General features: G+C 46.0%; 1 protein-coding gene across 1 annotated transcript in view; it reads left to right on the top strand.

Moving 5' to 3' along the window:
- rapgef6 (Rap guanine nucleotide exchange factor (GEF) 6) overlaps positions 1-26,214 on the top strand; it is a 148,688-nt gene that overhangs the window by 83,043 nt on the left and 39,431 nt on the right. Inside the window, exons 9-19 of the mRNA XM_063203935.1 lie at positions 1,637-1,817; positions 4,522-4,658; positions 9,020-9,178; positions 10,969-11,121; positions 13,133-13,297; positions 14,848-14,955; positions 17,165-17,368; positions 18,431-18,539; positions 19,175-19,415; positions 22,120-22,277; positions 25,077-25,091. Coding sequence (XP_063060005.1) covers positions 1,637-1,817; positions 4,522-4,658; positions 9,020-9,178; positions 10,969-11,121; positions 13,133-13,297; positions 14,848-14,955; positions 17,165-17,368; positions 18,431-18,539; positions 19,175-19,415; positions 22,120-22,277; positions 25,077-25,091 — 1,630 coding nt within the window. The remainder of the gene's footprint in view (positions 1-1,636; positions 1,818-4,521; positions 4,659-9,019; positions 9,179-10,968; positions 11,122-13,132; positions 13,298-14,847; positions 14,956-17,164; positions 17,369-18,430; positions 18,540-19,174; positions 19,416-22,119; positions 22,278-25,076; positions 25,092-26,214) is intronic.

Genomic DNA, 26,214 nt, shown 5'->3' with positions numbered 1-26,214 from the left:
CTGTGTGGAGTATTGGGAAGGAGACTCCTAACGCCTAAAAGACCAGGAACCCCTCCCTTCCTCCTATTGTGGCGGTATCCCTCACCTCTGGCTCTTTGAGCTTTCAGGCAGCGCCACCGCTGGAGCTGGAGGAAAACCCCTCCGTTCAGGTTCATTTGTAAGCAACTGGGCTTATTTTTGGATCTTGAAAACGTCTTGTCAGGGGGTGCTGTGACACATCCAGTTTATGCAACATGGACTGTGAACGGGCAGCCTAGGCCCATGAAAATATATTTAAAAAAACATACTGCTATTGTTTAAAATCAAAAACAAAAAAACATTTAGTTCATCATCAAGCTCCAATAAGTCCAGTTGCTTTCTGCACAATTTAGCTCCTTTGCTGGATAACATGGCATGAATGGCCTGAATCTTCACAGGCAAAACTAATCATTTCTACTTTCGATAATATGTCTTGAATTGAATGAATGGGAATATTCTCCAGCGTTAATAAATCCACCATTGGTCCTGGTGGCTCTCCGCGGGTCCCCACAGCCTCCGTGGCTCCTCGGCTCCCCTGTCTGCGGCTGGCCAAGGCCTGCCACTGCCGTTTACCGCGCGGCGGATAAACAGGGGGGTTAAGTAGCACTGAAGGAATTGATTATGTGCTTATGGACGACAGCTGGAAATTTGACCAGGGGAAATTGGAATGGGGAATGTGGCTTGAAGAACAAAGGGGTTTGGTGTTTTTGTGTGTGTGTGTGTGTGTGTTGTAAGATCTCTGATTTCCCGACAAGCTCTCCACTCCGAGTAAAAAGAGTGTGTCTATCAGGGCGATGCTGTTTTTAGTAGTGTGACGATAAATACACTACACTGCAGATTCCCTTTTGTAGTATAATGTGCTATTATTGCACCATTCAAGGACGGGGATTGTAGAAAGGTCCATTGAACTGAATGGGCCATCATCTCCATTGTTCTGTGGTCTGGTGCATCTCAATAATCAACCGCATAGCAGAGGCTGTCGCCATGAGTGTGTACAAACCATCAGATTCAATGCAGTTCATGGATGGAAAAATGCATGGTGTGCATTATTTAATCAACAAAATCACAACACTTTTAAATTGTGATAATTTGTTTTCCTTAGACGTAGATAGGGAATGGAGTCAGTCCTATTTAATGTACAGTACTGATATAGAAGAATAAACAGTAGAATAAAATGTAGTTGAGTGAGATACAGTGATTTTCCATTTTATTTTGTCGCTTTGAGTATCCTCTGATATTGAACGCCACATTGTACATCATGCCTTACTGATATCTTCGTAATTTAATTTCACACTTAACAAGTTATTGGAGAATCTTCCAAAGTGAGTTATGGAACTGAGTATACAGTGATAGGTCCTGCAGGACATATTGGGACGAGATCTGTCTGGGTTTATTACTGTGCAATATCTATTGCTTATTTGTTCACCGTTTAATTTGCATTTTCCGAGGGGCTTTCTTAACTTAAGTCTGATGGCTGGCTTTCGTACAATAGCTTCCTGGAGGTAACCTAGGTGATCAATCAAAGGACAAAAAAATATTTTTAATTCAATCGGTTAATTTATCTCAGTGTGGAGTTACTAAGGAGCCTTGTTGTGTGATTTAATCATGCGACGAGCAGGCTACAGAGAGCGAGATTGGAGACGTGGACCTATCGGGGCTGCCCGAGGCCCCCGTGGACTCGGAGGAAGAGGAGGAGGAAGACGAGGACCTGGAACGCGCCACGGACCCGCTGCTGGGCCGAGACCTGGTGCGGGAGTGTCTGGAGAAGGACCCAGCCGACCGCACTGACGACGACATCGGTAAGTCTCACGCACATTGTGGGGATTTGTGTGAAGAGACGTTGCCACTGCTTTCACTGCCAGCTAATATGCAGGTGAATGTTGGGTGTGCGTTTTAATTAGGCCTGGGCAAAAAAATCGATGTGATTTTAAAATCGAGTGTGAACGTCAAATCAATTTGTTTTTTTGAGAAATCGCGTTAATACGATTTTTAAAAAAAGAAAAAATCCTCTGTCTCTATGAAGTTTATGTATCCAAGCGCACACATTGCATTACGTTCGCCAAGACCTCCGGAGACGTAGGCCTACCTAGTGCATTCTCTGTGTCTCCTCCCCCATTACATGCACAAACAAACTAAACGTGGTGAGTGAAATAGTTAGCCTACACAGAAATATAAGGGGTGAAATGAAACCGGTGAGTAATACGGGCTCCTGTTCAAAAAAGGTGACACTACCTCCTATCGTTTTGCCAATGATGAATACCAAACAGTACCACTTTGTAAATTTTGAATGACAGTGTTGTCGTAACGTAAGCTGTAGCAGCCGGACTACAATCTTGTTTCGATATTTGAAACGAAAACATCTCGCGGAGAAAATGCCAAACAAACTCTACCCCTACCACGAGCAAGGTGGAAAGCAATCACCGATGCAATTAGCTTAGAACTACCTACTACGGATATGCGCCTTCCAATTTATTCGGCGGAGAAGAGAGGTTTTCAACACATGCCTAAAGTTTTGGATGCACTGCTTCCTCGCCTGTATCTTAACCAACATGTGAGTTGAAAGGAATCTCTCTCCCTCCCTCTCTCTCTCGCTCACACACACAGACCAAGCACACGGAGCACTCGGTCTCTCGCGCGCTCTCTCTCCCCCTCTCTCCAAAGCCCCACTCGGACGGTAGTGGTAAAGTAATAATAACCGCGTCTGAACGCGCCATGTCAGTAAAGATAGCGGCGATATTGGTAAACTTCGCCGAGAGTTTTACCACCTGTGAAGCAGTCCGGAGAAATTACCCGCTGTAAAACTAGTTCTAATCCTGTGCGAATGTGACCCTATGATGTCTGATTAAATGCATGAAACGCGATATCTAATCTACTCAGGCTTGCAAACGTTGCCGTCTTGAAGTAAGCATTGTTTTAGGGTGTTACTCCAAAATGTTTTCGCAGTGTTAACGCAGCAGTGTTCAGATGCATCGACATGTATTCAGACACATTACCATGGGATTTGATGGGTTGGGAAACCAGCAGGCAACCACTCACATTTTTGTTCTTTTTCTGAGATGTTTCAATGTAATCCCAATTGGTCATTTCTATTAGTAATGTTCTGAGATAAAATAACATTAGGCTATTTTGGCCTGGAGTTCCCAAACGTTACTATGAGCCCTCCACATACCGGTAGATTCCAGCCAAGCCCCCCCTGACATGGGACGTGCCACACTATTTTTTTCTGTGCACCCAGTTTCACAGCTTGATAGGCCTAAAGCTTGTGTATTCTTAAGACCATTCAGGTACTACAGAAAGCATAATACATATGTATTGTAAAGAACAAAATTATTCCACTGGGACTATTTTTGGTTTATTTTGGCTACTTAGGTTATTCAATTAATTCAATTATTCATTTAATTTTGCTATATTTTCCTTGCCAACCTGCCACGGCCCCCATGGCATCCTCTCACGGCCCCCTAGGCGTCCCCAGCCCCCAAAACCCCTGCTATAAGCTACCCCATGTCCATAGAAACTAGTCCAGTCCGAGTAGGCTTCACTCACACACACCAGAAGCACCGCCACACAAACAGAGCCTCTCTCTCTCGCTCTCTCTCTCTCTCTCTCTCTCACACACTCGCACTCACACACAACCACGTAGGGGCCTAGAGAGCTCCACAAGATTTAAAAAAAAAATTTTTTGGGGGGGGGTTGAAGCGAATCGCGAATCGTGAATCGAGTTTCTTAATGAAAAAATCTAGATTTTTTTTTTAGGGTGAATCGCCCAGCCCTACGTTTTATTTTATTCATAGGGACTTTTGTAAGGACAGATTGTCCCTGCACAATGTGTAGTTTGCTTTCTAAAAACGTGCCCAAACAGAGATAGCCTTCATATAGCATTGTCAAGACATTTTTGAAGTTATTTTGCTGTTTTCTCTTTTACTGGCCATTTGCTTTGTGTTACTGGCAGAAGACAGACTGTGCTCTTGATGTCCTGGTCACTGCTGTTAGTGGTCTCTTGCCTTTTTTTGTGTGTGTGTTTTTGCGTGCGTGTGCGTCTGCGTGTGTGTGCGCGTGCATGTGTTTGACTGATTTGAATATAGGGTGAGGTCAGCGTGTTCTAGGCCAGTACCTCTGCTCTCAGAGAGGGGTCCGGCACAGTGTGACAGAACTCACTGGGTCCCCACAGGTGGTGTCTGCCTTTATCACATAACTCATCACTCTCCTCCTTCCCGGCATCTTCTCCCCTCATTTCCCACAATCTCTCTCTCTCTCGCTCTCTGTCTCTCTCTCTCTCTCTCTCTCTCTCTCTCTCTCTCTTTCTTTCCCTTCCTATTCTTTATTTTCTCCTTCTTTTTCACTCGTTCTCTCCATCTCCATCTTCATCTCCATTTTTTTTCCTCCTTCTCCTTTTCTGCCTGGCACTGTCTCTTTGATTCTCTCCTGTCTGTCCCCTCTTCTCTTGTTTCCCCTCCATTCTTCTTTTCTTTTATCCTTCTTCCCCTGTTTGCTGTCCCTCTACAGAGCAGCTCCTGGAGTTCATGCACCAGTTGCCGGCGTTTGCCAACATGACCATGTCAGTGCGGCGGGAGCTGTGCACCGTCATGGTGTTCGAGGTGGTGGAGCAGGCCGCCACCGTCATCCTGCACGACAAACAGGAGGTGAGATAGAGACGCACGCACAAGACACACACACACACACATGGACACACACACACACACACACACACACACACACACACACACACACACACACACACACACACACACACACACACACACACACGGGCACACGGGCACACACACGGGCACACACACACACACGCACACACGCACACAGGCACATAGATGCATTCATATTCATACACTCACACCACCATCTTATCATTAGTGGACAGATGGGAATTCATAAATTATTCTGTATTTCCCATTTTTTGTGTCCAGGTGGATGTCATATTTTCCCCATTTTATTTCACCACTGGGTTCGTGATGAGTTGGTGAAGTACAGATAAGGGCCATATACCATACCTGCAAATGTATATCTCTCCACCATATCAACATACAGACTGCAGTCATAGTCTTTTTTTCATACAGTATGCTGATCACATCCATGACAATTCGCATCCCTCTGCAGTGTGTAAGTGTGATGAGCCGTGGGATAAAATGTATTGGAGGCTTACACCAGTGCCCCCTGCCAAACTGCAGTAACGCATTATGTACACAGTCATTGAGAATGAATGTGTTCTGGAGGCTGGCTCAGTTGTTCATCTGTGCTCATTTAGCTAAATATCTTGCTGCATCCCACAGGTACTCTTAAAGGTCTTTACACAAGTTTAGTTGCACCATAAATAAGACAACTAATTTTCCAGCGCTGACTACTGTACACTGTGTATACAAAGTATGGTATGCTCAACCGTAGCATTCCTAAGCAAAGTAGCAATTTTTTTTGCAGAGCACTTAAAATTCTGTGTGCTAAGAGTTTGTGTGTGGTAAGTGTGTGTGTGTGGAAGGGCGGACTGTGTGCATGTGTGTGCTGTGCTGATTTGTAGGTGCGTGTGCGTTCTGCGCGTGGGCGTGTCATCAATCAGTAAAAGGAGCTGCCAGCGATAATGAATTAACTTACATGGCTGCCTAAAAGGGAAATCTTTTAGGAAATGCACACTGAAGCTGGCGTGACGGCATAATAATAAATTAAACTCCCAGACCAATTTTATTAACACGCAGAGACGCAGGAGGGGTGGCAACGTGGACTGCACACTGCGGAATGAAGTGAAAGAGAGTAGACCCAAATACCATCACATTCGTGTTCAGAAGTTCTCACTTTGCTGTCACATATACTATCCAGGATTTTCAAAACAGGGGGCTTATTACAGAAACTTCCTATCTTGAGAATCTTATCTTATCTGTTTAGTTACCGCACCAACGGCACTTTAGGACACAATTTAGGAAAAGCGTATTACAGAGTTCTATGGCAGCTTTAGAATGTTCCAGTAATAATTCTAGAAAAAAATCCTTACTCCTCAAAGTGTTAAATTGATGACGCCCACCTTCAAACAGCACCTTACAGCTACATTTATCTACAAAGATACACAAAAGGTGTTCTCTTGCTGGAGGTTACTGTACGCTTGAATTTCGCCGTCGGTAAAGAGATGATCTCTCAAAGCGGTCAGCGTCTCCGTAGGGGTCTTGTGATGTATTATGATTGGCTAATGGATTATGCATGATTTATAAGTGGGTGTGCTGAGTTGACGGGAGGCAGCCATGACATCAGTGCAGGGAGCTGAAGGTCTGGCCGTGGGTGGGGTGGAGTGAAGTCGATGGGGTGAAGGGGTTGTGTGTGTGTGTGTGTGTGTGTGTGTGTGTGTGTGTGTGTGTGTGTGTGTGTGTGTGTGTGTGTGTGTGTGTGTGTGTGTGTGTGTGTGTGTGTGTGTGTGTGTGTGTGTGTGTGTGTGTGTGTGTGTGTGTGTGTGTGTGTGTGTGTGTGTGTGTGTGTGTGTCCACGTCTTTGCGTATGTATGTTTCTCTGCATTTGTGTGTGTGTGTGTGTTTTCGTGTGTGTGGAGGCAAGGGTGATGTGCTCTTGGCTGTCAGTCAGTCTGTCAGTCAAGTGGCTATTTCTGGAACACCTTTTCACAGCGCGAAGCCGTTGACACTCCCCGAGTGTGTTGCAGAAGGCCTGTTTTGACATACAACGAAAAACAGAATGTACAGTTCAGTGAGGTTTTGAAAAGCAGAGGCAAGAAAGGATGAATTGCTAATGGAAGATGAATTCATACATTTATTGTCCATTACTAGGCAGCTGAATCTCTGAATTGCTCCTGTATCCGTACGGGTATTATGGATGTGTTACTAACAGAGCACGCTTCCTAAGAGAAATAACTGGGGCTTTGCTTTTTTTGTTGTTGGTTGGTGTTTGCCACCACTTAACCGCACAAAGAGCCCGACTTGCTGGCTGTTAGTTCTGGCGTGTAAAACCACTCTTTGATGAAATCAATAGCCAATACAAACACAGAGGGAAATCAAGCAGTGTTTCATTAAGTTTTTTATCCCCCTGTATTGCACTAGCACTTTTTTTCATTGGCCAGAACCACCATCAATGGGGCTTTCTTAGACACCTCACCAAAGCTTATACAATTGGATGCAGGGTTTTCTTTCTTGCAATTTTCCGACTGTAGTCTTCTAAAAGCATTCAGCCTTTCGTTCTCCCCATAGACCTCTTTTCATATCGCGACTGAAGTTCAGTGGTGGCACTCGGCCACGTCCTCTAGTAATGGGAAATTCTGAGTCGCAGCAATTCTCAATGTGATGCGCGACGTCTCCATGCCGAATAGCAGAGCAGAGCAGAGCATTCTTAGATTGCCGCACTTGAACACATCCAATGGTAACGCAGCCAGTCTGCACTCCCCGTGAACTGCAGTCAACTGCTGCGGTCATCACTGCAGCCTTTTATTTTCTCCTCCAGTCTGCTTGCAGTCGCTTTGTTGAGGGAAATCTGCAACCTGGCGCGTCTTGTAAAGTAGCGAGAGCGACGGGAAGGCCTGAACAGCAGAAAGTATAGTGGTGTGGTCTGCAGTTTGGATCAGCAAAGGGCCTGTTTAAATGAAGCTTGTGCAGGGGTTTGTAATGACCCCAGCACGAATAAAACAAAAGTAATAACTTGTACACCGCAGGAAAAAAAACCTCATTAATACTTCATTATTTGTGACTGGCTCGACTGCTGTCCTTTACAGGGTTTTTGTCCCTCCGCTCAGCAGTTTACCTCCAATAGATGCAGTTTGTGGATAATCAGGGAAGCCGATCAAGTCAGCAAAGGGGTCAGCTGGCCAGAAAGAGAGGGAGCCCAAATTTTGAGTTATTATTACATTGTATTGCATTGTATTGGATGGGGGGGCCCTTTAGACGATTTTGTCCCGGGCCTGGCAAAAGCGATCAGTGGCCCCTGTGGATGAGTGTGTGTGTCCTTCCCTGCGTCTTTTCTAATGGCATTAACACAGCTATTGGAAAGCCCCCTGTCAACAGTTGCAGTTCAATTCCCGTTCAATTCTATGTATTAACACATGTGGTGCAATACCATCAAAGACATAATCTTAAAACACATCAGTAGGCTCGCAACCTTTAAAACATAGTATTAACTGAAACAGCAGGGGCACCAGTGTCACCTATTGTTACAGCATTAAAAATGAAATGTAGGATGCATACAACAGTAGATAAATAAACAATTTAAAACAATTCATAAGATTAAATCGATCCAAACATCCAAATCGGCGTAACCAGGTTCCTTGGACCGCGTCGAGTCCACATATTCCCCTCCAGTCTTCAGCATGACAGCCTACACCATATGACCACACCTTTTTAATCCTGCCCATGGTAGCATGACTGGCCGGTGGGAAGGCCTGGTCTGGAGGTCTGGCATAGAAGAAAGCTGCTTTTCTTTGTAAGACCAGACATACCCCACATCATCACCGTCCTTATCTGTGCTTCTGCAGCTGGACACGTGGTACGTGACCGTGAACGGTAGAGAGCAGCGGTAATCCTGTGACCAGAAAGTAAAAGAAACGGCATCCAGCTGTAAGTCATCCCATCTTAATGGGGACTCAAGACAGGTAGACCAGTTGCTCAGTGACGTCACCTCAAGCAGCTTGCTGCAACATCATCCTAAGGAAGAAAAATCCCCACTCACAAACTATGTCTCATTATTTATTTATATTACCACCATGTCCAAAAAGCAAACGCGTTTCGGCTATCAAGCCTTCGGATTTTTCTTCCTTAAGTTGATACATTTTATCGCGCACCCAAAGACTTTCGTTTTTCCAAGAACTTGAGCGCGTCCTTTGCCAAAACTTGCAACATCATCCTGCCACTAATGGTAATGGGTTAGGGTGGGTGGGCAGGCGGGGGCTTGAGAGGTGTGTTGACCATTTTTGTGGAAGTATAGACCATGCAATGGTTCAATAAAGGGATTTTAAAAGTCAAAAGTCTGGCCACTGTTCCTCATCATGTCTCTCTTATCTGGCTGCCTGCAGCTGGACCTGTGGTACGTGATCGTCAACGGTTCGGTGGAGATCAGCCACCAGGACGGCCGGGCCGAGATGCTGTGCATGGGCAACAGCTTCGGCATCTCCCCGTCGCTGGACAAGCAGTACATGAGCGGCATGGTCCGCACCAAAGGAGACGACTGCCAGGTGAGACGCAGAGACATGCACACGTTCAAACATCCACAGCCACACACGTATTCATTCACGCACTTGCACTCTCACCTTACCAGTTCATAACACACAGCACACACTATACTTATGCATGCATCACACATGTCCACACAATGTATATTCTCACACACACCCACCAAACATACTGTAAGTACAGGAACATACGGAACATATGCATGCACATACGCAGACAAAGGGACACACTCACAGATACGTTGATTCATGCACACACACACACACACACACACACACACACACACACACACACACACACACACACACACACACACACACACACACACACACACACACACACACACACACACACACATACATATTCATAAATACACGCACACACACGCACACACACGCGCATCCTCAATGTAGTGTATAAAGTATATGTTGTTTACAGTTTGCCATCCAGTTGGCATGTTGATGTATGCTTGAGTGCAACTTCCAATACCTTTGCTCCTGAATGCAACAATGTCTGCAGTAGTTGTGTGTGATCCTTTGTTGTTCGTGTTCACATAACTGTGGAGAGTGTGCGTGCGCCCACTTGCAAGTCATAAGTGCAACTTCCCTAAGGAAGTGAAAAACATGCCTCCAAATATGGGCAATCTCTGGACAGGACCTGGCCCATTTTCCAGTTACAGTGCACGTTCCGCTTCCATAAATAATTTACTGCCCGGGCCTATTTGCTCCTCTAAAACCGTCCAAATCTGACTCTGTGGTGGATGATGCTTGGCTTCTTTCCTGTAAAACACAGAGCCTGGGGGCTTAGAGCTACACTTTCACCAGTAAAGGGCATAATATTAGGGAATTGAGGGATTTGCAAGAAGCTTCTGGTTTTGCCGTGCTGCAAATCCCTCAATTCCGTAGTTTCTTTGACCTGCCTGTTTTATTTACTGTATAGTGATTGGTTCAGAAGGTCCAATGACATCTGATAATGTTTTTAAGTTTACATAGCCTATTGAATTCACATAACAAAGTTGTCAGGTGAAATTACTAAAAAATGGCAAATGTCATTTACCCTCAACCTGGGTAAATGCGCCGGAAAGGCCTTTGACTGCTGAAAGGTTAAGTGTTGGACTGACCATCACACATACTATTGTTATCTCATGAAGCTCTAAAGCCACAAACCAGAATCAAATATAGACATAGGAAGGTGTCTGTTGAGCCTAGTTGTGTGTGGGTTTTTTTAGGTTAGGGGTGAGTTTTAGTTTGAGCTGATGCGGATGTGCATATGCTTGAACGAGAGAGTGGCTGGGAGTTTTTTTGTCGCCACTTCTCTTGCCTTGAACTGAATCTAGCGCTTTCACATATTAGAGCCACTTCCCTTTGTCAAACCCTTGCGAGAAGCACACTGTCAGTCACCACCACCAGTGTAGTCAGCAGCCTCATTCTGAAGCAGCCTCAGATTTGGACGCGGTGCCAAAGTTGGACTAGCGGGTGAAGACAAACTGTGCTACATCTCAGTGACTAGACCCAGGGATGCCCGGAGCACTCTGTATACTTTTAGATGTTTTTTTTATTTTCTGGTGCACAAAGTGACTGACGTTTCGATTGACGTTGGTCTAGCGGGTGTCGTCTTTGGCCACCATAGCGCGTCGACTTAGACACAGCAGCATAAAAAAGTCCCTACAGGAAACCTCATGTCTGGGCAGCATGACTCTTCGCTGCTGTTGTCCGAGTACCCGACAGTGGTCAGGAGCAGCGTGTTGCTGTACTACTCGTTTATTAAATGTCCCCATGTGGTTTTGGACCAGTTTGTGTGCATCGCCCAAGAGGACTACTGGCGCATCCTCAACCACGTGGAGAAGAACACGCACAAGGTGGAGGAGGAGGGCGAGATCGTCATGGTGAAGGAGCACCGCGAGCTGGACCGCAGCGGCACGCGCAAGGGACACATCGTCATCAAGGTGAGGCGACTGATACTCACGCACACACACAGGCATGCCGACAGGTGGGGAAAAAGGGGTTTGTTGTCCCGGGCCCAGGGTGAGAGGGGGCCCAGAATTGGGTCCTCATTACATTGAATGTATTGGGTTTGGGGCCCTTTCAGATAACTTTGTCCCGGGCCCAGCAGAAGCTGCCTGCACACACACACACACGCACACGCACGCACGCACGCACGCACGCACGCACGCACGCACGGACGCACGCGCGCGCGCGTGCGCACATACACACACATGCACACGCAAGGGACGTAGTCATGAAGGTGAGCAGGCAGGCACCTGCATACACGTACACACTTACACACAGTACGTATACACATACACGTAATAAATGCACACATGCACGCACACACGTACTGCAATCTTTATGAGGACCTTCATTGATTAATTTCAGGCGTACATTGAGTTCTGCATTATGACAGGTTAGTATTCATAAAGCTTCCCCCTGTGAGGTACCCATGGTCATCCCTGTCAGTTGAGGCATGGATGCTGAAACATGTGCTTATCTCCTTGTTTCTTGTTTCATTGGACATTAAAAGTCCACTGAAGTGATAGTGGAGGACATTGTATTCAGTATTTTTGTTCTATTGTTTAGAATTTCTCAATGGAGGTTTTGGTCCAGCACAACCGACTTTGAAGCAAGGGCACGATAAGGTATTCAGGAGCGGTAGCTCGCCCTTACCTTGGGTGCTGTCCAGCAGACTCCAGACAGATGTTTTGGGGAGACAGGATAGCCCGGTCATTTTTAGTGTCTGGGCGCAGAGTAAAGAGCGCTGGGGCTGTTTTATTGCTGTTGCAGCCTAGTAAGGGTTTGGAGATATATCGTCTCAAGAAGAGAGTCGCTGAAAGTCATAAAAGCTTTAACTCATTTTCAAATTTAAACAGGTGAGGTTACACCCTATTTTACTGTCCTTTTTACACAATTGGGTACATTTAAACTACGAATGTAATGGCATATAACATGATGTAACTGCATTATACCCTATACAGTTTGGATATTAGGGTAATATTAAATGCTGTCAGGGGAATATGTTGTGTCTATACATGTATATACACTAAAAATGAAACCGGGTAATTAAGTGTTATCCGGCATAGTTAATGCTGCTTTGAAGTTGTTGTGTATCCAGAGGTTTGAGCAACTGTGTGTTTTTCCTTGGACCTGCTGGTCATGCCATTCTGCTGCCCTCATGTGACTCCAGCCCTCTGACAGGGGAGGACTGTGTGGGTGTGAGAAAGCTGAGGGGCCCAGCCTGTTGTCTTACTCCAAACGCTTTGTTTTCTTACAGATTGCCACACTCAGCAGTCAGCTGAATCATGCAACTCCAGTAGTAGCTACTTGGTTCTCACTTAGCTGTGGGGGATTTTCATTATGCAATTTTTTCCCTTCTTTCATTTTCAATCATTTATCGGTTCTCCATTTCAATACAGTACAATTCCAATGTTGCCACTGGTTTCTAATCTTATGAAACAGGTTTTGGTTTCACCCTTCATCATCTCTGAAGTCATGTGATCAATGACTCCCCAGTTTTCTTAATAAATAGCTGCTTTCAACCAGAAAACATTTTCATTGCAGATTGCTGCTGTGTGTACCATGTGTGTTGGTCGGTGTGTACTGAGTGTAAGTGTGAGTGAGTGAGAGGCTGAGCTGATGTGTGTCCATGGTGATGGTTTGTCTGTGTGTGAGAGTGAGCTGATGTGTTTTCCCTGGTTGACAGCTTGTGTTGTAGTTAACTGCGTGTGCGTGCATGCGTGTGTTAAAACTCAACAGCAGACCGTAACCTGAAGTCTGATATCTAGGTGGAATTCATCTGAGTTGTACATCTCTGTACATATCAAATATACAAGGCTTTGTTCAAACCAGATCAGTGCTGACATTTACTGTACCGACCAAAGCTGTATGTAATGTAATGTGTGTGTGTGTGTGTGTGTGTATGGTAATATTAAGTAATGTAATGTCATGTAATGTCATGTGCAGGGCACGCCGGAGCGTCTGATCCTGCACTTGGTGGAGGAGCCGTCGGTGGTGGACCCCACCTACATCGAGGACTTCCTCCTCACCTACCGCACCTTCCTCTCCAGCCCCATGGAGGTCGGACGCAAGCTGCTCGAGTGGTTCAACATGGACAACTTCAGAGACACGGTGTGTGTGTGTGTGTGTGTGTGTGTGTGTGTGTGTGTGTGTGTGTGTGTGTGTGTGTGTGTGTGTGTGTGTGTGTGTGTGTGTGTGTGTGTGTGTGTGTGTGTGTGTGTGTGTGTGTGTGTGTGTGTGTGTGTGTGTGTGTGTGTGTGTGTGTGTGTGTGTGTGTGTGCGCACGCGCGCGTTTCTATGTCTCTCTGTGTGTCTCTGTCTCTGTGTGTGTCTCTGTGTGTCTGTGTGTCTCTGTGTATGTCTCTGTGTGTTTGTGCCATCTGTCCAATATCGAAAGCTATGCATTGTGTCAACCTCATCGAGTAGTTCAACATGGACCATGTTGTTCAGTGTGTGTGTGTGTGTGTGTGTGTGTGTCTGTGTGTGTGTGTGTGTGTGTTTGTGTGTGTGTGTGTGTGTGTGTGTAAAGTGTGAACTTCTAGTGGGGTTCTAATACATACATTCTAGTTAATATCTACCCCTGCTGTGTGTGTGAGAGAGAGACCAGCATGCACCCTATAGTGTGTGTGCATATGCATGTGCGTGAATGTGAGTCTCTTCATACTTCTCAGGTATTTGAGGGTCAGATGTCTAAACCCTGACCATTCCTGAGCTTGCCTAAAGGCTGAACTCAGGTTGAACCTGCATAAATTGGCATAATTTCCCAGCCATCTGGTTTTCACTGGTACTCCATTTATCCTCACTTGTAGCTGTCATTTATGCTGCGCTGCATACAATGTAAATGAGTTGAGTTCGCTATTATTTTAGACTTAGCCTTGTTGGAAGCAGAATGCACTGTGGTAAGTAGCCACAAGGGTTTGTCCCAGCCAACAAAAGCAGAAACAGACGTCCACTGCAGTAGAAAGGTGTCAGGCCTGGCCCTGCCGTGGCTGACCGGTAGGGCACTCGTCTACCATGCGGCCGACCCGGTTTCGATTCCCGGCCCGGGTTATTTGCCGACCCCTGCCCGTCTCTCTCCCCATTCGCCTCCTGTCCACCTCTCAGACTGTCCTGTCATTAATAAAGTCGTATTAGAAAGAAAGGTGTCTGGCCGTTGACCATAGAAACGGGAGGTTGAATTAAATTAAGTTCAAAATTAGAGAAGGAACTGTTGGCCAACAGATCAAACAGATTTCAAACATTTTTGTTCCTCCCAAAAACTCCTCCTGTGTTCTCCTAACAGCCCTCTGTTGGTTAAACTGTCCTTATTCATCTGTGTCTGCCCTACAGGTCACAAAAATAGTGCTGCAAAATTAAAGTTAAAATTAAGTTTAGAGAAATAACGGTTGGCATTTTTGTCCCTGCTTAGGCGCTGGTTGCACATATATGGATATTTTTGAATGTGTATATTTTTTAACCCCTTTATGTACAGTATACGTAAGCATGACATATGGATAAAAAAATATATATATAAATTGGATATTTATTAAATGTGCATTCTAAATCTCTCTTCTTGTCTAAATTAGAAATCAAAACCAATGCGTTTTCCAAGACATCTAAACGGCTTCTAAAACTCCAATATCCTCCCAACAATCTATCCCTGTGTCTTTTGTGCACTCCAGGTCACGAGAATAGTGCTGTTGTGGGTGAACAACCATTTCAACGACTTCGAGGGCAACCCTGAGATGACCCAGTTCCTGGAGGAGTTTGAGAGGCATCTGGAAGTATCGGTGAGTAGAGTGCATGCTGCTCTGTCCGTGCCTGCGTGTGTGCGTCTTTGTGCGTACGTGTGTGTGTGCGTGTGTGTGTGTGTGTGTGTGTGTGTGTGTGTGTGTGTGTGTGTGTGTGTGAGAGAGGCTCTCTGTATGTCTGTGTGCCGCACTTCAAAGAGCACAACGTTGTCACATGCTGACCTCCTTTCAGACTTCCTGTTCTCGTCTGTGTTCTACTGAGCACAGTGGCTGCCGCTGCTGCTACTGCTGCTGCTTCTACAGCGCTCCTTCCCCCGCCAGCTACTGTGGTAAATTTATCAGGCAAGCAGACAGACAGACGGACAGGGATCTTGAGAGAGCGACTTCTTTTTGAAGGGTTCCTCAGTTCATCCTGGCTCTGTAGTTTTATCAGTAACCTGTGACATTAAACGAAAGTACAGTAGTTATGATGACTAAGTGCTGGTACAGTCATCAAGTATTACGTAAGAATCATTATCATTGTTTTTTTTTTTTCTTGACTGGGGGACTTTTGCCAGTCATTATCTAAACCTTGGATAGTGACTGGCTTTTTTGTGGCCACCCCAGACATTAAAAGACAGTGTAGTACAGAAATCACCTATCACGTCAGAATTATTGTTATCGTTGTGGTTTTTTTCCCTTCTACTGAACAGGGAGCTCAGGATGTTGACTACTTTTTTTTAAGGTCACTTCAGTTCATGCACTGTGTAGCAGTGGTATAACCCCTGACTTTAAAAGAAAGTACCTATGATGACTATATGCTGGAACTGTCCTTACATATTGCACAAGAATCATTATTATCGTGTTTTCTTCTTCATCTTTCACTGGAACACCCAGTACGCAACTGTTCTACTTATCAGTTTAGAGCTTTGCTCAAGGATACATTGACAAGATCAGAAGCGACCTGAATTGAACCATGTAACCCTTTTGCATTGCTACACCATGCCAGCTACAGTACCTCCTGAGCCAATGTTTCTTAGTTAGCCCATTGATGAAATGCACCCGAATGTCCCTATTGCTCTGTTAGTAGGTTAATGAAATGATGCGATGTGCATATTATATTACGGAGAAGCAAGATGAGTAGATGCTGCTTGCATGATTTCTAGGCCAATCTAGACGGTTGTTTGCTCTACTCCAGTGGTTCCCAAACTGGGGGTTGGGACCCCTAAGTGGGTCGCGGAGGTACTGGTATCTCGGACAAAGGGGACATTGCATGAAAACGTGAAATCCACAGGTTAACGGCTAACAGCTTACATAATGCCATAATTTTATTAGTAACACTATTCACTTTTGTGGTTAATAGATGTATTTGCTGTCCTGTAGATTTCTAGCAATATTAGTGGATAAACTATTAATGGAAAATTATTGGAATATTATTGGACAATTATGGCAGGTAGCAGGCTTCACTTAGGGTTTTTTAAAATTAATTTTAAGGGTGCTGTCCCAAATAAAACGCTTAAAACAAAGAGAAAGAGGCGCATCTTGCATCAACCTGTTTTTTTATTGTGCACAGACACGTTTTGGCGTGTGCCTTCCTCAGTGTATACAGCCAAGTGCAGTGTGCACACTGAGGAAGGCACACGCCGAAACGTGTCTGTGCACAATAAAACAGTTTGATGCAAGGTGCGCCCACCTTCTCTTTGAATAATATTGGACAAAAAAATGTATGGGAACCACTGCTCTAGTCTATTCTACTCCTCTGCTTACTCTTAGCCACCTCTTGCTTATTGTTGCTGCTCTGCTGTTTAGTAGACTCTCCCTCCCTCTGAGGAAGTGCTCCGTGTAGTGGCCCCCTTTTCACAATTGTTAATGAGCCACTTGGATGAAATATGTAAAACCATCTGTGTCCTCTGGTGGTTTCTTTCTCTCCTCTGGGACAATCTTGGTGACCTTGTTCCTTGTTTGTGTGCGGGTATGTGTGTGCGTGTGTGTGCGTGTGTGTGCGTGTGTGTTTGTGTGTGTATGTGTGCGGGTATGTGTGTGCGTGTGTGTGCGTGTGTGTGCGTGTGTGTTTGTGTGTGTATGTGTGTTTCTGTCTGTTTCTGTTTGTTTCTGTCTGTTTCTGTCTGTGTTTACATCTGTGTGTGTGCGTGCGTGCGTGCGTACATTCTATGTGTGTGGGTTTGTGTTTGTGATTTTTTGCATGCGTGTTGTGTAATTGTTTGTGTATGTGTATGTGTTTGTGTGCATGTGATTCCCCTATGTGCAGAAGATGAAGGGCCACCTGCGCCTGCTGAACATCGCGTGCGCGGCGAAGGCCAAGTGGCGTCAGATCACGCTGCAGAAGGCGTCTCGGGAGTCCCCGCTGCACTTCAGCATGGTGGGCGGCAGCGAGCGCGGCTTCGGGATCTTCGTGGAGGCCGTGGAGCCTGGCAGCAAGGCCGCCGAGGCCGGACTCAAGAGGGGAGACCAGGTGAGACTCTCCAAATAGCAGAAACCTAGCACTGGCCCTCCCATGTACAGTCAAACCAGACTCGAGCGTACAGACCAGACGAGACACTCCAAATAGCACCTGCACTGGCCCTCCCATATACAGTCAATCCAGACTCAAGACGGACAAGGTCAAGACCAGGTTAGACCACAGATATCCAGTATGGTAAATCAAGATAAAGCATGTGTCTTCAATGCAACAAAGTGAGACCAAGTGTGGTCTCCTAAATGGGCGTGACTTTCCTATTGAACTCCACTCATTCTTTTGTTCTCCTGGTCTCCTAAAAGCTCATGGCTACCATAGGATGGGAGCTTTGGATGACGAGTCATATTGATCCGGGTAGAAACTCCTCAAGAACCTTCTCCTCCTTATCTATGATCTCTAGTGATACTTCATCTAGTTGTACCTCTTGTATGGGGTATCTCAATAACTAAGACCCCTTTTTTTGACTCATTGACAATAGCTTCTCAAGGAACCAGTACTGGGCTGCCTGTTTTTCCATTCGCCAACACTTTGTGTGGCACACCTTGCCTGTGATGCATTGTGGACTGTGTTTGAATTTATATATTTGATTACATTTACTCCACTGTGTATCAACATGCGGTATCGGTCACTTTTGCCTAACAAGCAGAGCAGTAGTTAGGGCCCAGTCATGCATGGCAGACCTTGCTTGAATTTGCAGTGTATATTTGATTTTTTTCATTCAGTGTGGCCAATTTATTTATCCCTTCTGACTCATGGCAATAGTTTTACAATATATATCCTTTTATGTAATTGAGTTTTGTTTTGTACTAGATGTTTATTGATCTTAGCCTCAGGTTCTTTTTTCCTGTACAGCTTTATATTCTTGTACATTAATGCATTGCTACTGTAATGTATTCATATAATATTGCCATAATTCATATTATATTGCATGTACATTGCACTTAATGGGGTTGCCGGTGTCCTTGGTTTTATATCATAACCTCTGGGAGAAATGAAGTCGAGGCAGTGGGCTGTGTCGAGTTACACTGTGAATGTAAATGTGCACTTCATTTGTTGCAGATAATGGAGATCAATGGACAGAACTTTGAGAACATCTCCTACACAAAGGCCATGGACATCTTGAGGAACAACACACACCTCTCCCTCACCGTCAAGACCAATATATTTGGTAAGGAAGGTCAAATCGACATCACTTAAGGCGATGATGATAAACAAATGCTGTGTGTTTTTTTTTCTAGTGGTGCTGCCAGGGAGCGCACTAATAGCAGATGTTGTTACTCTTCTTTCCTGTGGCTATTTGGCCGCGTATTTTCTTTTTTTTTATCTGGAGAGATGGAATCATCATTCAGCCGGCAACCTTTCACTGGAACTAGCCCATCAGAACAGCAGGAAGCTGTCATGTTGTTTCCCGGCAACATGGCTCAAAATGATTGCCCATGTATCAGCATCTTTTGATTAAAATATATAATGCTTGATTAACATCTTGCTAATCATTCTCTCTCTCTCTCTCTCTCTCTCTCTCTCTCTCTCTCTCTCTCTCTCTCTCTCTCTCTCTCTCTCTCTCTCTCTCTCTCTCTCTCCCCCCATCCCCTTCTCTCTACCTTTCCTTTTATTCATTTCCTCTTTCCCTATTTTTCTCTGTCTACTCTGGCTGTTTCTCTGTCATCCTCTCTGTGTCTCCCAACTTACTTTTATCTGTGATGGCCTCTCTCTCTCTCTCTCTCTCTCTCTCTCTCTCTCTCTCTCTCTCTCTCTCTCTCTCTCTCTCTCTCTCTCTCTCCGTCCGTCCTCTCTCCACCTCAGTCTTTAAGGAGCTCCTGGGCCGCATGATCCACGAGAAGAAGAACGGCGGCCCACACATCCCCAAGATCCAGGAGAAGAAGGGCAACCGCTTCTCCATTCCCGACCTGCCGGGCGACATGGAGTTCCCCACCGAGAAGAGCCACAAGAAGTTGAAGGCCAACACCGTCTCCGGCGGACGCAACAAGATCCGCAAGATGCTGGAGAAGACACGCTTCAGCATCCTGCCGCCCAAACCGTTCAGGTACTACTACTACTACGCCCGTCTTCGGCTTCAGTTAGCGGAGCGAAGTGTCTGTGTGGAGTCGGTTTTGAAATCTCTTCGTGCCATGTATGAACTTTAAATGTCTTTTCGTGTGCTTGAGTATGGTTTTCCCTATGATGGTCATAAACTGACTGAGAAACGATCTCCTATCCAAGACACACAGACTTAGAAGCCCCTTATGGTACTGTAGTACTCAGGCGTAAACAAAAGACAGATATAATGCAATTTCTGTTGCGTTGCAATGGCAACAAGGAAATGTCTTTCTGATACTACTACTACTGCCAAAAGGATAAATCTCTGGGCCCTCCTGGCTCGGCACAGCTAGTCGGCGCCCACTGAGAGACATTATAACAACCAGGAGTCTCCCTGTAACCCACAGGAGCTGTTTTCCGCTTTCTAAACCTGGTGACCCATCAGTCTCCCCAAAGCAGGCCTGCTCTATGATGCGTGCAGTGCTGTACTGTGCTCCCCACACTGGCAGGTTTACCCCCACACTTCCTATTTATTGCAGAATAATTTAATAGTCGGAGGAGAATGCTCACTCGCCACGCTGCAGGGTTTGGCCGAGCATTAAGAGGCCTGTTGTTGCCTCAGTGCAGCAATAGTATATTTCTCTCATGCCTTATTAGAATATTTCTGCCCATACTGAGTACACACACACACACTCACAAATATATTCACCAGTGCACAGCATCCGTGTGTGTATACTCTGCACACTTTGCTGGATATCTTGTGTTCATTTAACTAGCTGTGAATAATAGCTGTGAATTTTAAAAGGGCACTAGAGTGCTCCACGGATACTGACTGGGAGGATGCTTAGAGGCTTGGTTGTGAATGTGTATTTTTATGCGTGTATGAGTGCGAGCCCATGTGCGTGTGTGTTTGTGTGTGTGCGTGTCTGTGCGCGCACGCGCGTGTGTGTGTGTGTGTATTTGAGTCTTGCTGCCCTGTTGCCTTGTCAACTGAATCCCTATCACGCTGTATGTGCGGTTGCTATGTGCGAGCTGCTGTGGCTGCTGCTGTGTACTGCACTGTATAACCTGGTTTCTCTGTCTCTGTGTCCGCCTGGCCCTCACTAAAGGGGACTGTTTGGGTAAGAGCCAGACGCCTGCTGCACACCTTCCAGCATCACCACTCCACTCCATTCTCCTCATACTCTCCACTACCCACACGTTCCCATCGCAAAAGAGCGCACACACGCACGCACACATGCACACACTGCACACACACACCTCACTCACAGTCATAGACACATGCAGGCAGGCACGTATGCACACACACACAATTAGATCAGCGGTAGTATAGAAATGGACATGTCATGAAATTAGGAAGATGGGGGGGTTGACAAAGGGTTAATTGATGCGGGGCCCCCAGTAGTGGCATGAGGCCCCTGAGTGTGTTTGAGTGCTCTGCTCAGGCCCCCTAATCCCATTACATCACAGCCTGGCATGTGCACACGTGGACACGCTCCATCACACACTCTGAAGGACAGGACCACCAAGAGTGGCTGCATATGCGTCAGACAGAGAGGAGGGGAATGAGTAAGAGGGGAGGGAGACGGGTAGTTGGAATGAGTAGACAGAAAGTCAAATGAACAGACAAGAGTTTTGGTTGGTGGAGTTGTTAATGTCATGACTTGATGCAAATGTATACCAACTATTAAATGGTACATCATTTTTAACTATTTCATGTTATGTAGGTTATGTAGGCCACCCTAAGTCGTCATACCTGATGCGTGCGCGGGCACACACACACACACACACACACACACACACACACACACACACACACACACACAAACACCAAACACGGTGTTGCATGACGTAACTAGTCATAGTTGTAAATGGTGTGCATGCAAATATACAAATGCCACATCATTTTAACTGCTACTAATGTTATGTAGGTATTTAGGCCACTGTAATACATTCTTCTCATACCTACTGTAATACACACTCACACACATACTGTGACCCAAGTAAGCGCTTGTTTCTTCATGTCGCCATGTGAACCAAATCTTGTGAGAGCATCACGCCTGCCTTGTGCACTTTCTGTTCTTGTTGTGTTTCTCGTTGTTTGGTCTCGCTTCCAGTCCACAGTACAGTCTTAGGAGAATTCTCTCTCGCTGTCTCTCTCGCTCTTGCTCTCGCTCTCTCTCTCTCGTTCCCTCTCCCAGCTCTCAGACCGCATGCTGAAAGTCAGCCGCGATCGTTGTGTTCCATCTTCTAACACCATCTTGTCATCATGACCATCCCAGAAACTAACACTCCATTTTGCTTGTGTTTTTGTGTGTTTCTGTGTGTGGTTGAGAGGGTTTTTGTGATGATGGAGCCGGTAGATGCATTTGCTTGCTTGTGTATATCCCTTTTACCATTACTGTGCCTAAATATGGTTTGTTTCCATGCTTATGTGCCCATTTGTGAATTGTAATGTGATTTTGGAACCATTACCATTGTTTTAAGGATTCAACGAATGAGTTGCATTTCCTAATGTTCAAGATTTTTTCCCTGGTCACTAACAATGTGTGTTTTTGTTTCTTTTGTGTGTGTGTCCACGTCTGTGTGTGTCCGTGTGTGTGTGTGTGCGCGTATCCACGTGTGTGTGCGTGCATGCATGCATGTTTGTGCGTGCGTGTGCATGCGTGTGTGTGCGTCTGCGTGTGTGTATTCTGTATGGTGTACTGTAGTGATGGTGGCGTGGGCCAGTCCCAGGACGACAGCATCGTGGGCACCAAGCAGGCGCGCCACAGCCTGGCCATCATGCCCATCCCTGGCAGCCTGTCCTCCTCCAGCCCCGACCTGCTGCAGCCCGCCACCAGCGTACTCGACTTCTCCAACCCCACAGGTGAGACACACACACACACGCAAGACCTCAGAAGACCTCTTATACGCATAAAACCTCTTATTCTGTTGCATACAGTATCCCAATTGATCAGGAGTGACAGACGCACAGAAGACGTGCTCCACTGTAGCACAGGGGTCCCCAATTTTTTCTGCTGGGACCCCTTTTGGACCCAAGATCATTTTTGCGACCACCTTCCCCACCTCCCATTTTCCCAGTGCAAAACATTTTTTTGCTAAACTTTCATGTAAATAACAGGACAGGTAAACACATAAACGCCTTACCAATTGAAGTGAATATTGTTAATAACAATGTATGGAAGGGTTATAAAAGCATATATTCAAGGTTTTATGCAAGTAGTCCCTTCTGTTCACGACACCCCTGCAGTACCTCCGTGACCCCCAGTTTGGGAACTTGCTGCTGTAGCATTATGATAATTCATCAGGTGGGACAGGCATAGAGAAGCAGCCATAGCATATGATATTATAGCAAGAGGGCAGAAATATTCTGAAGGAAATCAAGATGGGAAAAGCATGGAGAGGCGGTACCCATAAGGTTTGATTTCTTCTGTGCTAACCATTGAGTATCTGCTTGTTTGTTGCCTTGTAATTTCCAATAGCCAACATAGTGGCATATCAGTGAAGCAAACTCAAGGAACCCATTTTGTTTTGTGTCAATCATGAGTGACTGTCCATTTGTGAATGTCCATTCGTATGCAAGGGTGGGGACTTCAGTAGGGATACTTCAAACAAATAATTAGGCCATTTCCCATGTCTCCTAGCTTTACTCTGTATGTTCGTGTTTCCTCTTCAGTTTGTGTTTGTGTTTGTGTACATGGAGTCCAAATATTGTGGGGTGGCATGCCAGCCTCTTCCGACGCGAGTTTAATATTTATACACTTTAAAAGCCGAGTGGGCTGAGTTTGGAGCAGAGCGGTCAGGTAGTGCTGACCTGTGCAATCTGCTGGCTGGCCCCGAGATGCATACATTACTGCCCTCTCCTCTCCTCTCCTCTCCTCTCCTCTCCTCTCCTCTCTTCTCTTCTCTTCTCCTCTCCTCTCCTCTCCTCTCCTCTCCTCATGTCCTCTCCTCTCCTCTCCTTTCCTTTGCTTTCCTCTCCCCTTCTGTCCTCCTCTCCTCTCCTCTCTTCTCTTCTCTTCTCTCTCCTTATGTTCTCTCCTCTCCTCTCCTCTCCTCTCCTCTCCTTTCCTCTCCTCTCCTCTCCTCTCCTCTCCTCTCCTCTCCTCTCCTCCCCTCTCCTCTCCTCTCCTCTCATCCCCTCTCCTCTCCTCTCATCCCCTCTCCTCTCCTCTCCTCTCCTCTCCTCTCCTCTCCTCTCCTCTCCTCTCCTCTCCTCTCCTCTCCTCTCCTCTCCTCTTCTCTCATCTCCTCTCCTCTCCTCTCCTCTCCTCTCTCCTACCCTCAGTTCTTTATCATGAAAGCAGCCAAAGTAGCCCTGTGCTTTTTATTCCCCTGCTGCTATACTCCACTCCAGTCTAGTCCAGCCCAGCCCAGCCCATCCATTTAGACTTCAAGGAGCCGCTCACATGAAATAGAATTATATCCATACAAGTGGCATGAAACGCCTAGCAATTACAGCAGCCTCGTAAAACGTATATCAGAGACGGTTATGACACCACAAGCACTGCCTGCAGGTTTCCCTGTGGTTTTCGTGTTTGTGTGCATCACTTTATATATTTTGTGTGTGTGCGTGTGCTGTACACACTAGTGTGTCTGTTTTTGTGGCCGTGTGGCAGTGCGTTTAGTGCGAGAATATAGTTTTGATTTATCTCCTTCGGTGATAAGTCATTCAGCAGTCAGAGGAGCAAATCGCAGCCCCATCTATCACACACACACACACACACACACACACACACACACACACACACACACACACACACACACACACACACACACACACACACACACACACACACACACACACACACACACACACGTGCAGGGGCATATGCCCACACACACACGCCCCCACAGCCCATTAAATGAATACTCAATACCCTGTCCTTCCCAGGCCCCCTCACTTTGTCCCGGGAGGGGAGCAGATTAATCATCCCAGGGTTTGTCTCCCTCTCCCCTTTTTTCATGTCCGCCACGTTGCTATGCCACTATTGCTTTTTGTGGGGCTTTATAGTACCACACCTACAGCCACACACACACACACACACGCATAGAGACACACAAACACAGAGATACGTGTGTGTGTGTGTGTGTGCACATGCGAGTGTTGGTGTGAGTGTACGTGTGTGTGTACGTGTATGTGTGCATGAGTGCGTGTGCGTGCGCGCTCATTTGTGTGTGTGCGAGAGACAGAGATAGAGTGAAGAAAAAAGTGATGCCTAATCCTTCCTAATCCCTGTTGAAATTCCATTAAGAGCAGATTAGGCAAACTGCACTTTTAAGTGTTTCTTAAATGGCGTCTGAAGTAGCTCGGCCCTCATTCGCAGTCTGTCACTGGCGTCTGTCTGGGTGTGTTTCTGGGCATTCTGTGGCCCCAAAGGTGTCCTTCAGTGTTGTGCAGTGCATGTTTGGTTTAGTTCAATGCAGTTAAGACTGTGTGTGTGCGTGAGTGCATGCGTGCAACAGAGAGACGGGTGGTGTTTTAATCTAATGCGAAGCACATACGGTAGGCTGAAGCTAAACTGCAAGCCTGATCCATTTCTTGCCAATAATGGGTCGAGCTCTGGTGGTCTAAGGAGGTCTATGCTGCCTAGGTCTATGTAATTCTTCTCTCCTTACCCTCCTTCTTTTCTCCAACCTCTCCTTCCTTCCTCTGCCTCTGAAGCTGTGGGGTTCTACTGTAAGTACTGCTCAGCTCTGCACCGCACCGCACTGCACTGCGCTACACTGCATGCTACCCTCCCCATCCCCATCCCCATCTCCATCCCTATCCCACCTCCAGGCTCTCATACATGATGGCCACCCACTGTGCCTGCTAATGCTCCTGTCACTCCCACCACCACCACCGCCACCACATTATAACACATTACAATACAACCATGCTGCCCCAATCATTTCTGCTGGCATTTTGGCAGTTGTACAAAAGCAGTGTTAATGCCCAGGGTAGGGGATAAATGTCTTTACACATGTCCCATTCTTTGGCGACGACCAGAAAGGATTTTAATCAGGGGCTTGTCAGCTGATGCTGTCGTCGACGTTCCATTACACTCAGAGGAAAATGACAAATACTTCCAGTGTAGCACTTAAAAATGTTAGATTTCAAATATTAGTCAAGTCTTGTAAAAATCTTATTGGGAACTTCATCATCTTTTCTTTTATGAGTTTAGATTCTGATCCAAGCTTGAGCGTAATATACTCATCTGTTTTTGTCATTGATCCACCTCCTTGTTCTCTCCTCCGCTCCACTCCTCCACTCCTCCGCTGCACTCCTATCCTCTCCACTCCTCCGTTCTACTCCTCTGCTCTACTTTTGTGCATGTTCTGATGTTTGTCTTTGTCTGTCTGAGCATTTGTACACACACACACACACACACACACACACACACACACACACACACACACACACACACACACACACACACACACACACACACACACACACACACACACACACACACACACACACACACCCTTTCCACATCTCCATATGACCCCATTATAACCTCTAGTGACAGGTGGGATCCTGTGCTTCAGTGTTGCCAGTGTGGCCTTTGTCTTTGTCTTTGTCTAATGCATGCAGGCAGCCATGCTTTCAGCCTCAACCTTAATTTAGCATGTTTTCATCTCATGTTTTCTCACCTCGATATCAGAAATCTCAAATGCTTGTGTTATTTGAATCTTTGCACTACCGGCAAGACATCACGTTGTCGATCTTTGACCATTTCCAAAAGGGTTTAAAAGGTTGCCGGTGCTTTGAATGGAAAGAGGGTTATTAAACAAGGAAAATTGCCTCGGGGCAACTG

This window comes from Engraulis encrasicolus, chromosome 7 (genome assembly GCF_034702125.1).
Source record: "Engraulis encrasicolus isolate BLACKSEA-1 chromosome 7, IST_EnEncr_1.0, whole genome shotgun sequence".
In the NCBI taxonomy this organism is placed as follows: domain Eukaryota; kingdom Metazoa; phylum Chordata; class Actinopteri; order Clupeiformes; family Engraulidae; genus Engraulis; species Engraulis encrasicolus.
The sequence above is the reverse complement of the archived record's forward strand: the minus strand, read 5'-3'. Positions and strand labels throughout refer to the sequence as shown.